The 14,145-nt window shown below is 33.8% G+C and overlaps 1 protein-coding gene across 9 annotated transcripts; it reads right to left on the bottom strand.

The window, feature by feature from the left end:
- Window positions 1-6,926: 6,926 nt before the first annotated feature.
- On the bottom strand, window positions 6,927-13,045 carry LOC141724222 (glyceraldehyde-3-phosphate dehydrogenase GAPC1, cytosolic-like). 9 transcript variants are annotated; one of them, XM_074526277.1, is made up of 16 exons: window positions 12,859-13,031; window positions 12,494-12,641; window positions 11,740-11,923; window positions 11,215-11,341; window positions 10,803-10,881; window positions 10,660-10,706; window positions 9,951-10,572; window positions 9,795-9,852; window positions 9,598-9,698; window positions 9,351-9,467; window positions 9,159-9,258; window positions 8,277-8,354; window positions 8,010-8,134; window positions 7,703-7,765; window positions 7,402-7,591; window positions 6,927-7,238 (listed from the first exon to the last, which is right to left on the bottom strand). In XM_074526277.1, the coding sequence occupies exons 13-16, from the start codon at window positions 8,041-8,043 to the stop codon at window positions 7,160-7,162; spliced, it is 366 nt and encodes a 121-aa protein (XP_074382378.1). In that variant the 5' UTR covers window positions 8,044-8,134; window positions 8,277-8,354; window positions 9,159-9,258; window positions 9,351-9,467; window positions 9,598-9,698; window positions 9,795-9,852; window positions 9,951-10,572; window positions 10,660-10,706; window positions 10,803-10,881; window positions 11,215-11,341; window positions 11,740-11,923; window positions 12,494-12,641; window positions 12,859-13,031; the 3' UTR covers window positions 6,927-7,159. The 9 variants fall into 9 exon arrangements, with proteins under 9 accessions (XP_074382378.1, XP_074382377.1, XP_074382384.1 ...); XM_074526276.1 differs by having other exon boundaries at window positions 9,966-10,572; XM_074526283.1 differs by lacking the exon at window positions 9,795-9,852 and having other exon boundaries at window positions 10,538-10,572; window positions 12,859-13,045.
- Window positions 13,046-14,145: the final 1,100 nt, after the last annotated feature.

Below are 14,145 nucleotides of genomic sequence, written 5' to 3'. Positions count from 1 at the left end.
ACTGGTGCCATTTTGTGTAAGGCCTTGGTCACTAGCCTCGTCTCAGGTGCTAAGTCAATCGCGAGCTTCATTTCTCTATCTGGAGGAAATGTTGGTAACTCGTCTGGAAACATATCTTGAAACTCATTAATTACCATAAAACCTTCAAATTCTATTTACTCCTGACTTCTATTCATAATCACCGTAGTGCTTACCTCTTGGTCACTGTAACATCTTAGCTTAAGTCATCGTTAACAAATCCTTTACCTTCCTTCATCTTCTGAACCTCATCACCTTCTCATTTGGCGTCTTCATAACTATTTTTTTCATCATGTTGGCCTATCTGGGCATCACGCTTAAATAGTTAGTCCCGTTCTTAGAACAATGTCAAATTCTCCTATCTTAAATAATATCAAATCCTCACAAACTTATTGCCAGAAATCTCAATCCTAACATTGGTATTCACTTATTTAACAATTACACGATTTTTACTTGCTAATCCATTAATCATAATCTTATCAATTCAACGGGGTAATTCATTATATCAACAACACCTTGGGAGCTAAACAATCAAGTTGCTCCCACATCTTTCAATACTTTAACACATAAGGTATCCACGATAATCATTCACGTCACCACATCCGTATTCTGAATAACATATTTCACAGGAAAATCGCAAATTCTCGTTCTCGGAGACGTATTCCTTATTGGAGTAGATTCCCTTGACTCTTAGTGCATCCCTGACTGGGGCTAGTGATTTGAAATCCTCGCCATATGCCCTTGTTTCCTTTCCATGCATGAGAGGTAGATGGAACTTCATCCGCTTGATTCAGGATACGTTGATTTTTCTTTGAAAAAACTTTTACAAAGAACGATAGTACAAAGAAACAACTAGAAGGATTCACAATTTTAATAAACTTAGAGTTGAATAGAAAGAAGAAGTAATGATTTGAATATAAATTAGACAACCACATTGGTACTTAAGATGGCCAGTCTTTCGTACCATATGGCATACAGCACATGATTAGGCGGCGTCCCACCCGACTCTTCGTCTTCCCGACAAAGCGTCTCACTATAACACTGTTTGTCCCAATCATAGAGCAAAAATTGAGGGAAAATTAAATTTGAAAGGAATGTAATATCCTCCTTTTTGATATCATCAGAAAGAATTTATTAAGAAAAGAAGTTCGTACACTTTTAGGAATTAAAAGGGAATATACGCGGTAATATTGAGAACAAGAATGATACCATTGGTCACCATCCACATTTTACTTGTGTTCATCTTTCGAGCTTGTTCGATCATATCCCAATTGTGTCATATAACAACTTTAGAATGTACGCTGAAATGCCTTCTCAAATTAAGCATTATGGTAGATTCTTACATGTTAAGTCTTGCGTCTTTAACATCGCACCTACACGTATAATACTTTAACAATTCGATCATAATGGTGTTCCTACCAAATAACCCCGAGTTTCCTCTTTTCAATTTAGAATAACCCCGAATCATTCAACATAATGATCCTTTTGTTAATAATATTCTTCTTTTTGGAAAAGTCTGGAAATCTTCCTAGTCTTCTTCAGTCATGCCCGGGCTTCTGTTAAATCAACAAATTCTTTGAACTCTGATAGTCCTAATAATTGGATGAATAGTTATCCAGTACGCTGATTCTGTTGTTAGTCTTATCAAACAATATTTGCACCTTACTGTTAGGAATAATCAACTTCTTCATAATCGCGGGTTACTTTGGTCTCTGTATTAACAATACTAAGTCTGAAACAAGCATCCTTCCAAGTGATCTGGGTCTTTTAGCAAACAAGAAACTCAAGTAGTAACTTGACAACCAATGTTTAAAACTCATTTTATTCAAAAAGGCTTTTATAAACTTTGTTAAGAAAAATCTTTTTCGAAAACTTGTTTAAAAATTTTGAAAATCGCATATTTGGTTGTCCGTACTATATGAGTTGAGTGTTGGCCTCCTCACCCATAACAAAGTACCTTTTAAGGAAACATTCACTTAAAGGTCCATTCACTTAATCTACCTTCTCTCTTTTATTGGGTCCATTTGCTTTCCTTAATCGATGAAAACTTCAGCTGTCGTTGCATGTTATCTTATTCGTAGCTTCACTTCAAAGCTTCCATACTGGTAATACTCCCGTCATCAACCTTGTAGTCGTTAAGTGGAACAGACTATCCAATACTCAACAAATCGGCTCATGTCACATCACCTTGTTACTATAAATATATCACATCGTCATAACACCATTATCTAACTTCAAGAAAGCTCCAGATCCATAATCTTCTCTAACTCTCTTTTCAATACTTATCTAATACATTCCACAAACTAGTCATGAGTGGCCTAATCGCTAATGGCTTCTTTTGATCTGGTAACTGCTATCCTCCGAAACACTTAAATCTTCTTTCTAAACTTCTTCTCACCCTTATTTATATCTCAAATACTCACCATTTACTGTAACTCCCGAATCCATTCTCGTAGGTACTATTGCTTCATAGGACAAGTTTTAAACTTAGGGTATAGAATAGGATGTAGGGTAAATTGAAGAGATACACTCACAGCCGAGTGTCCAGTAAAACAAGAATAAGCATATGGAGATTCTTAAATAGGTAGTCTTCTATCAAGAGGTGATAGAATAGCGTAGAATAACTTGGAGAGGCGCAACTGTCATAACAGAAGGTAGTACCATTAATACTGATGGAGGAACAAGGTGCCTATCACATTTGAGAGAAGATGACGATCCTCGAACGGAAAGCTCTAAACGATCAGATGATACAGGGAAATCAGGATCTGCCATTGCCATTGTCCGGAAATCACGTCGCAAGTTAAGAATCCCGAATCGCAACATAAACCGTGCCAGAGACCTACTATACAATCGCACTCAACCTCACAACGTCTTATCTTTCTATTTCGTATTCCTAATTATAGCCCTCTACCCAATCCCGACAATCTAGGCTTGTTTCAGTGACTTATAACCTGTAGCTCTGATACCAACCTGTGGCGCCCACCAAACCCGGGTCAGAAGTTTAGGGTCCACAATACATACATAGTATATAAACCTGTACATACAATATTATTTGCAATGACCCTGCTTTACATAACCACGGATCACAACAGGTTAAAGTATGAAAACAAGCCACAACCTTAATTTTTATAACAACATACCAAATCCCAACTAATTTAACTTACAACTGATAATGAAATTATTCTTACAATCTTACTATCTCACTACCGTATTAAGCTCCTGCTAGCTCGATCCAACTCAAACTGGAATCCTAGCTCGCACTTTGGACTGAGGAACTTCACTATCATCCATATCCTTTTTAACTGTAAAATATATAAAAAGATTCACAAGAGTGAGCTAACTAGCTCAGCAAGTCACAATAACAATAACTGGGATTAAACAATGATCAAACGAGATGATTAAGAGGAATCAAGTTTCTTATTAACTCATCATTAGAATTGGATATTTATTTTAAATTTTAAAACCAAGGTTAGGCTGCTGATCAATCACGCACTAACCCCGAGCAAGGCACACAGCTCTGCTCTACAAACTGGATCTAAGGCACACATTGGCCTAATTCGACCACGAATCTGGTCTGACCACGAATCTGGTCCACATAGAGAAAACTATCCAATTCTAAAGCAATTCAATATGATAAACAATATAATTTAATAAAATAAGATCATAATCAACAGTGATGAAACATTTGTATAAAGGCATGATGCACTTCATGAGTATCACAAGGGGGTATCGAAGTATGTATAAGAAATGGCCTTCAGCCTGTAGGAGAATCGGGTATTAGATGAACAATGATTTTACAAGGTTTAGTTCTTTGATGTCATAAGGTATGGTTGAGTATAAAAGTTTCTGGATATTTAAACAATTCTGTTCTAGTGTTTGGTGGTTATATATTTGGAGAGTCATGTCATATTTGTGTGGTTTAGTATCTGGAAATCAGCAAGAAATGGTTCACGGAGATTAAGGTTTACGGCTCCAAGAATCAAATGATGTGGCTCAAGTTCAAGGCCGAAGGATTCAAGGTACTTATAATATAAAACAAAGTTATGTTGAATACTTAACAATATGCCACAAGAGAATTTAGAAACATTTGCATTATATTTCGAAAAAGGTTTAGAAGTACTTGTCTTACAGGGCTTTACAACTATTACTAATCAACTCTGAGTCGACTCTGTCGCTCAGGCTTTATTGTCTATCCACTAGATCAGCCTGGATTCGACCTCAACACTTAAGTCCTTTGATTGGAACCTTACTGAGTTTTTCGATTGACCACCAAACTATCTTTCTTCCAATGCCAATTCTCAGGCCTTCCGAATAGAACCGTAGTTTCATCGGAAACAACCAGAAAAAGGGCGGCGACGGGGAAAAAAACAGGGACGAAGGAGAGGAGTATATTGATTAAAAGGAGGCCGAAATGCTTATCAGGAGGGGGTGGGTCTGTATATGTGTGTTTTGTTAGTGTTGTACCGAATGATATAAAAATTCAACACGTAGCTTTCTAATTCACAATTATCTGCCACTAGCTTTTGGGATAATTACGAAGATTTAAAGACCATTTGTTGCCCTGAAATTCGAGATTATCGGGTCGAGGTGCACATAAAATAATTTTCGAAAGTTACGAAAATAGTTTTAGAATATTGTAAATATCCCGAATTTTACAAAAACATAAATCTCGGAATTTAAAAACAATTTTTAAGGTGCATTTTATACCCGCTTTTTAACAATTAAACAAATGAACGCGCGGGTGAAATTAATCCCAAAAATTCCCAAAATAATTTTAAAATTCCTGAAATATTCCCAACTTCAATAAATATGAGTTTCATAATTTTAGAAGAATTCGGGAATTAAATACAGATTTTACAAATAAATGCAATCAGAAAATCATACAGGGTTAAATAATTGATGAAATATTGATTTCTAAATTTTATAAAATCCCAAAAATAAATATTGTAATTATAAAACCATAAAAATAATTTTAGAGACATTCCAAATATATATGCAAATAAATTTGCACTAAATCTACTTTTGAAAGTGAAAACAATTCAATACGACTCTATAATTAACCACGCGGACAACCTAGTACACTATAAATCACACATCAATAATCAAACAACACATAGCGGTCAAAACTAATACACATATTTTATTTATTTAATAATTTCCATAATTACATATTTAAATAATTCAAAAATACACGAGTCGTAATAGTTTCTCTTAGAAATGGAACCTTAGAAAGTCGCTGAGGCACTTGAAGATCAATATTAGGTTATTGCAATGCAAGAACTCAATCAGTTTGAAATGAAGAAAGTATGAAAGCTGGTACCTGACCAAAAGAAAAATAAGTGATTGGCACAAAGTGGAATTCAGAAATAAGTTAGATGAAGATGACATTGTAATGAGAAACAAGGACATATTGGTAGCTAAAGGTTACTCTCAAGAAGAGGTAATAAATTATGATGAAACCTATGCTTCGGTAGCAAGGCTTGGGAAAACCAGGATGTTTCTAGCATTCGCAGCACGTTCAGATTTTAAAGTTTATTAAATGGATGTGAAAAGTGTATTCGTGAATGGGGAGTTAGAAGAAGAAGTGTACGTAGAAAAACCTCCAAGTTTTGAAAATCCAAATCTAGTAGATTTTGTATACTTCTATTACTAGAAAAACTTCAATAGACATCGGCAAGAAAATGATGTTACACGTTTTCCCGGCCGATGTCTATGCGGGTGTAGAGAAAGGTACCCCCGTATGACATCGGTTGATATATACAACTTGTTCATAATTGATGTTAAAGATGCTAAATATATCAGATTTATCTAAGAAACTGATGTCTAATCAAGCCTCTAACATCGATTTTCTTTTACAGGCGATGTAAAAAGGTAACTTTGACATCAGTTGCATGTTCAAAAGCGATATAAGAAGACAACTTTGACATCAGTTTTATTTTTAAAAATAATGTAAATACTATTTTATACTTTGTAAATTAATTGTTAAAGTTCATAATTAGATCATATAAAAACTATTTAGAAAAGATTGTAATGCAGCTTCTGTTTAAAAATAGAGAATATACATCGGTCTGTAATCCGAAACCGATGATATACACCCAAAAATATCAAATCTTGAACAAAAAAAGACAATATCAAAAAATCAAAATCGCATAATTTTGATAATCATTAATAACCCAGTATGTCTCCTACAACAATGAAACTAACAAACCAACAAAAAAATTATAAAGTCTAATCAAAATACCATCATGTACAAAAGCAACATCAAAATTCTAAAGTCTACTACAATCAAAATACCAATCCTACAGAACATCTCTGAACATTTCTAAACACTACAAGAAACAGGTCAAAAGACATCAGTTATAAACTGATTTTAAAACTTTTTAAAAGCGATGTCTTTGCATATGTAGAGAAAAGTTCATTTTTTAGACATCGGTTTACAACCGATGTTTAAGATACACCTAGACAACAGTTCTAATTTAGAAACCGATGTCTTTTTTCTAATATATTACATTTAATTACATGATCACGAGTACAATAATAATTTATCTTTTAATTTCTATCAATTTGAGCATATGACACAAAGAAAAAAAAAGACAAAAACAACATTTATGAAAAGTAGAAAATTAGAACGTTGTAAATAAGTACTTTTAACATCGGTTATTTTATGAACTGATGTATATAATAATATTAGACATCAGTAATGTAAACTTGTATTTAAGATCATTTTTGAACTGTCGTTAAAGATGTAATTTAACATCGATCATCTTAAACTAAACTGATGTTTTGTTCATAGGAGACGACAGTTGCTATGTAATAAGCTGATGTCAAACCTCCTGAGAACATCAGTTATTTGTATATTTTGCATCTGTTGTTAGTTTTGGTATATGAACCATGTTCTTGCATACATATAAACCAAAATAAACCAAAACTATATCACAATAGCCAATTCTATTTTCATCAACATCTAATACCACCAGTTTTTTAACATCCTATACCACCAGTTCTTTAACATCCAAACATCCAATATATTAGCACCAGTTTACATCCAAACATCCACCAAAATACAAACATCTACATTATGTTACACACAAAAATTCTATTTCTACATCTTTCCAGACATAACTAACATCAACATTGTCCCTTATCCTCGAACATTTAGGAGGACAATTCCAAAACTATATACATCACTTTTCTCAGTCAATCGATTTGATCTGTAATACCTGCGAGCCGGAAACAAGGTAAAGTTTACATGCTACTGATTGAGCTGATACATCCAATAAGACTTAGCTTTGTCACATTAGTGCATGCATAGTCTTTGAAAATATTAAGGCGCTAGGATTAGGAAGATATATATATATATATATATATATAGTTAATACGTACTCAGGATCAAGGTGGCCAGGAGTTCCAGCAACTTCCGTGGTTATGTGACTAGCAGCTTCGAATGGGATAACTCTGAAAAAGCCAAAATCTGAAAGTTTACCTTGAAAATTCTCTGTGAGTAATATATTCATTGATTTTACATCTCTCTGGATTATTGGTCGCTTGCAGTCATGATGCAAATACTCAAAGCCTGTGATAGTTTATGCACTGGTGTCAACATTTTTGTAATAATGCGTACAAATATATTTTAAAATGAAAATCCACATCTGAGAGGGTGGATAATATCAACTTATCCTCTAACCTTCTGCAACATCAATTGCAATCCAAATTCTCTGTTCCCAACTCAGAATATAGGAAGTTCTGCCTGTATACAAGTGTAGGTTATCACAAGCTAAAAAGTAAACCTTACTAATAAAGATTATATTCTATTTAATTCACAATTATCTGGTATAATATGAACCAGGTGAGTCATGCATAGTCTCACTCGGTCTGCTTTACAATTTTATCCAATCTCGTCTATTTCTTAGGTTATTATTGTCCATGTTTCCAAACTTCTTTATTGTACTTGAGGTAAAATTTATACGTGATGATTCAAGCATATCATGTACCTGCTAGATATCTTTTTAGATCTCTATTTGCCATGTCTTCGTAGATAATTCCCAAGTTGTTTTTCCTTGCAGTAGCCGACAAGAGCTGTTAAATTTTTAGGATGAATTCTCATAAGAAGCTTAGCCTGCAATTTAGAATCAGATTTAATGTGTCAATGAACATTAGGATAATAAAAAGATGCAACTGGTACGACAAATTTGTTTTGCTAAAAATATTTTTTGACAGTTCTCGGGTAGGTTTGTATGCAAAAATAGATAATAGCATACCCTCAAGCATTATGTTACATGCAACAACCAAGTATGTCCTGAGACCAGCAAAAGAAACGAAAAGAGAAGCACGTGTCCCTGCCAATGGAAGAAAATAGACTCTCAATTATGATGACCGCGAGATAATTTGGATAGCAAGCATGGGTGTTCTCCTATTATGAACATAAGCAAAGGGGTTAATGTATCTTAATATTAGTTAACATTAACCGCAAGGGAATTTTAAGTTTTTTAGAATTCAGCTACATTATGCCTGTAAGATGCAAACAATAATTTGACAATTTCTCAGTATATCCCCCCCCCCCATATTAACTGCTTATGGTGCAACATTCTAGGACATTCTATTAGGCTTTTGGCATATGATTTTAGAAAGATGACTTACATTGTGTTAACAACAAACAACTGTCCACAGTCCACACAGAGACATGGATTTCTGCATATACAACATACTTTCTATACCCGATCATATCAATATACAATTATCAAATTCCACCAGTTACAGAGTACCAGTAATGTTTCAGCCACTGTATAGCAATAAGAAAAATTTGAAAAACTATGCTGATGTACTAAATACTTAGGATAGTAGACAAACTATCAAAACTAAACACATAACACCCATACGACCTTTGAAGCAGCAGATAGTTAGAGATGAAATATCCTACTTAATTGTTCATTTCAACCACAAACTTTAGACTGTAAAACTACCTTGGTAGCTATCCCTACATGAGTTTTATGTGCTCAGCAACAAAATTACATACAACCCAAGAAAATTCAAACCTCCAAAATAATATAGTTACACAAACATTTAAACATTTGTGTATATTTATACACAAGAAAATCAAGGGGGGAGGCAGTTAGTAGTACAAAGAGGATAATATGCAAAACCTTCATATGAGCAGCAACTTTATCCTTGTCAGTAAAAACCCCAGTGGACTCGACAACATAGTCTGCTCCAGCCATGCCCCATGGGATCTCCTCCGGATTCCTTCAATTTTACGTTTCAAATTGAACTAAGCAAAGCCTGAAAATAAGACTTTACAATGAAGATTAAGGCAACATTAATGGATAGATAAGTACCTCATGCCAAAGACCGAGACGCGTTTGTCACCAAATAAAAGAGTTTTTTTCATCTTTAAAGGTGATTTCATTATTTTTCCAGATGCCATGAACAGTATCATACTTGCACATATAGGTCTGCCATCACATGTAAATAGAGTCACAGTAAACACACGGGTGTCATAAAGCATATACGAAAAAAATGACCAAAATACAGCATCTTGAAGAAAAAATTGGCATTTAAGTAAAGGCTATGAAAATGAATAACCATGTAATCAGTGGTGATAAAGGGGTCATTAACAGCGACGAGTTCGACATCATCACTCTGCAGAATCACCCTTGCAACCAAACGACCTATTCTTCCAAATCCTGTACACAATATTAACAAAAATAGACAATTTTATTAATCACCAAACGATAAGAAGAAAAATTAGAAAGATAAGCATGATATGTTAATGTACGTACGATAAGAAGAAACTAAAATCAAATCAAAAACAAACTCCCAGCCCAATAAATTTCAGATCTGCAGAAACCAAAATCAAAAAACGAAAACCCAAACCAAGAATCTTAAAATATGAAAATACACTAAAGAAAGTATGAAGAAACAGTACACAATCTTACTTATTGAAAGCTGACCTAGAATCTTAAGATGGGTTGAAAAATCTTTCTTCGTTTGTATTTCATTTCAATTAGGGTTCATTTCTTATTAGAAAGGGGGTTTTTGTCCAAGATTGAAGATTGTGAGAGAGAGCGGAGAGAGAGGTGACAGAGAGAGAGAGAGAGCAGTGATAGAGAGACGGGTATGAGTGACAACCGGGGGGAAGAATCGGGGAAAAGGGGGGAAAATAATTTGGGAAAATTAGAATTTTGGTTAAGGGGGGAGAATTAATGTAATAATAGAGGTGATAGAGCTGCCATTTTTTTAATTTAATAAAATTTGAGATTAGACAACAATCATTGTCTAAACTGTTGCCAACATTTTTTTTTCATTTTTGAAATTAAAGATTAGACAACGGTTAGATTTTTAAATGATGTCTATAAACCCTTTAATATCGCTTAAAAACCAGGCGATGTTAAAAAACATGTTAAAATCGGTGGCATTTAGGACCGTTGTTAAAAGTGTGATCTCTGTTTCTTGTAGTGTAAGAACTCGGCTCCACACAAATTCGATTTGGCTTGATGCTTAATTTTTTTGAAAAAACTTTCACCATTTTCTCCTTTTCTAATCTCTTGGATGGCATCTCTGTAATTAACACATGAAAGGAAAATTACATAAACATGGTGTATTAGTAAATTAATCAGTCAAAATCCTAGCTTTAAATCAACTAACCTGATTGAGTTTTGATAGTTGATCCACATCATCATTCCTACCAAGTGCTTCACAAACAAAAAGGACCAGATATAAGCTATTTACCAAAAAATGAAAAAGAAAGTAGGAAACTAATTTACAAACTAAGTATATCAAGAGCCTACGAGCATGGGTGTGTAGCTGCTCAACAGCTCCAGAACGAGATGTATAACATGCAGCCATCATTACATTGATATTATATTCCTGAAGTGAATAAGCAACTTGTCAAAAGGGAGCCACGGAGTCAAATAGAATTCTAAGCTTTATGCAGAACGACTTCTATATCAAATGACTTTCACTTTGGAAATAATACATATTTTTCACCTTTTGCTCAAAAATGGTACAATTCAGAGTATATCTTAAAAAGGATTTCCAAGATGAACGATGTCAAATTACTCTCCAAAGGATTTGGATTGTTGTCGTTTCAAAGGATATTAAAAACTAAAAGTTCAAAGCTATTTACTATTTCACCTAATAAAGAGAAAAACTTTCTTCTTCGTAAAATACAATTAAAGAACATGTATTTTGCAGTTTTACCTCATATGTGACCGAGAGATGATTCAGGATGGGTTAGAGTCATGGCAGAAATCGTGCCATGTGCAGACATGATGCATAGAGCTCGTAGTCTCTGTTGTGCAAAGAGTAAAATCTTTGATACAATATCCTGTAGTAGAGAATAACAAAACCAAGGAACTTATATTAATGCATGAATAGCACTGGTCCAATCAGAATTACAGATTATCAGAAAATCTTCTTGACACCTAAAATTAATACACCCATAAATTAAAAATTACACCCAATCAAAACACTAAAAATAACAAAACACCCAAATTATTCCAATCAAAACACTAAACATAGCAAAATACCCAAAATTATGCCAATCAAAATACTAAAAATTACAATAAATACGTATAGCTAGACCATTTTATAGGAGCAAATAACTAACAATTTTACCCGTAAATAACATCTACTATAAGCCATCCCCATTATTAAATTACATATTCCAAAAGAAAACATCAAATACAATAAGAACAGTAAGCACAATTCGAGAACACGAGTTACCGAGAGACGCTAATCTCTGCTTCCTTCCAGTCTCTTTCGGCCTCCCTCAATTCTTTCTCTCCACCTTAGAACCCTATGAAAGATTCGGCGACAAAGGAGCACAATTCTTCTTAATGATGAGCCCTTTAAATAACCTCTTTCATTGGTCAACAACAACATTGTACTCTTCACTCTAATTGGGTATCTACAATGTGAAAAAATTTAGCATTTTTCAACAACTTAAAAGTCAAAGTAGAGTATATACCATGCACACATCTCTTAAGTTACAAAAATGATGAGTCCGGGTAAACCTTTCAACTCTTTAAAACAATTAAGGTTCAATATCTTGTGTCCGAAGAATCTAAGATGAGATAATATAATAATCTGATTATATCCGTAGAACAAAGCCAAACTCAGTATCATTATATGTGTAGAAACTTCTTAAAAATAAAACCATAAAATTTAGATACCTGCTTAAACAAATAAGAGAAGAAGAGGATAAAATGACACACTTTTCCACAAATTTATATAAATAAACAAAAAAATACAAACATATACTATATCCATCATCAAAGGACCTATCATTCAACATAATTTAACACTACAAAGCAGGTAAAAAAAGGCAATAACATACCCACAACAATAACACCAGAACACAAGAATTCAAAATAAATAATAGACTGCGATATGAAAACACTGGAAAAATGATGGTTAAATACATAATCATTAAAAGTCTTGTAGTATTTCTAAGTCACTCAAATTCCCAAAAATTTACCAGAAGAGGCCCTTAAAGTTGATTTATTCCGACACCTTGAAAAAATTAGCTCAAATTTAGTCAAGAAAGTGGTTCACTACGAGATCCAAGTCATATTGGATACTCATAATTCCTCGGTTGTATTAATGTTGCATCATCTCTTAGGGACCTGCAAAAAGAAGAGTATTAATATATTTATAAAATCCCCAAAATTTAAAATATTAGGGTTTCATCGAAAATAATAAAACATAAGTATAGAATAAGCTTACCAACAATTCCTAAGAGATGCTAAAAGATTAAAAATTGAAAAAGATAAACAATCTAACTACTTGAACATAGAAGAGCAGCACACAACAAAAATCGAGGAGATGATACAGGCACGGTACCGCAAGAACATCACAGATGAGCAACATACGATGAGCACAAAGGAGCAATACACGATGATGAGCTAATTTAGCGATTGAGACAAGTAAGAACAATACTAATTGAAGGGATTGAATAACGCTAGGTTTCTTCAGGGGAACGTGTTCGACAAGTGAGAGGAAGTGTTTGATTAGTCGTGTGTGTGTTTAGTTTTATATTTTTATATTTTTTATTTTTAGTGAGTTTATGTTTTAATTTTTAAGTTTATGTTTTCGTCATTTTGGTTAAAGGCGGCGGATGAATTTTGGTTAAGGCGGGGTAAAATTTTGGTTCAATATGAGGGGGAAGTAAGGGGCGGGATTTTTTTAAGGGAAGCTTAAGACATCGGTTGAAGGAAAAATTGATGTCCAAATAAATGTTAGACATCGGTTATGTGAAAAGCGATATAAAAAATACTTTTTACATCGGTGGGTAACTTTAAACGATGTTAAAACCCTGATGTTTATTCTATTTTTTCTAGTAGTGTTTCTATTCAAAGCTCTCTATGGACTCAAATAAGCATCAAGGACATGGTATGACACTCTCTCGGAATTTCTACTTGAAAATGGTTGTACTAGAGGTCTTGTAGATAAAATGTTGTTTCATAAAATGCATAAAACTAATATGATATTAGTTCAAGTATATGTTGATGACATTATATTTGGCTACTAATGATGATCTTACAAGAGATTTTCTAAGCTAATGCAAAGTAAATGAAATGAGCATGATGAGAGAGTTGAACTACTTTCTTGGATTATAAAGGAGTCAAGGAAAGATGGTATATTCATTTGTCAATCCGAGTACATCAAAGAACTTCTCAAGAAGTACAATCTGGAATATTCAACTTTGGCAAAGACTCCAATGCCAATAGCCTCTAAGCTTGATCAGGACAAAACCGGTAAGAAGGTTGACATCACAAGCTACAGAGATATGATAGGCTCATTATTATACCTTACAGCAAGTAGGCTAGGTATTATGTTTGCAACATGCTTATGTACCAGATTTTAAGATGACCATAAAGAGTCTCATCTTATATCTGTTAAACGGATTTTTAGGTATCTTAAGGGAACTCTAAATCTTGGTATTTGATACCCTAAAGATACAGGTTTTGACCTTGTTGGCTATACAAATTCAAATTTTACAGATTGTAAGATTGATCGAAAAAGTACTTCAAGAAGCTGTCAGTTTCTTGGAAGAAGGTTGGTATCCTGGTATAGCAAGAAGCAGCACTCAGTATCCACATCAACTGATGAAGCTGGATACATAGCTGC

Source organism: Apium graveolens, chromosome 5, assembly GCF_009905375.1.
Source record: "Apium graveolens cultivar Ventura chromosome 5, ASM990537v1, whole genome shotgun sequence".
NCBI lineage: Eukaryota > Viridiplantae > Streptophyta > Magnoliopsida > Apiales > Apiaceae > Apium > Apium graveolens.
This window is presented reverse-complemented; position numbering and strand designations above follow the sequence as displayed.

Coding starts and splice junctions, on each gene's coding strand:
- LOC141724222 (XM_074526278.1), bottom strand. CDS start 8,043: ATGGCAAATAGAGATCTAAAAAGATATCTAGCAG. Junction 7,592..7,702: donor TGCAATTGATGTTGCAGAAG/GTTAGAGGATAA, acceptor AAACTATCACAG/GCTTTGAGTATTTGCATCAT. Junction 7,239..7,401: donor CCTGGCCACCTTGATCCTGA/GTACGTATTAAC, acceptor TCCGGCTCGCAG/GTATTACAGATCAAATCGAT.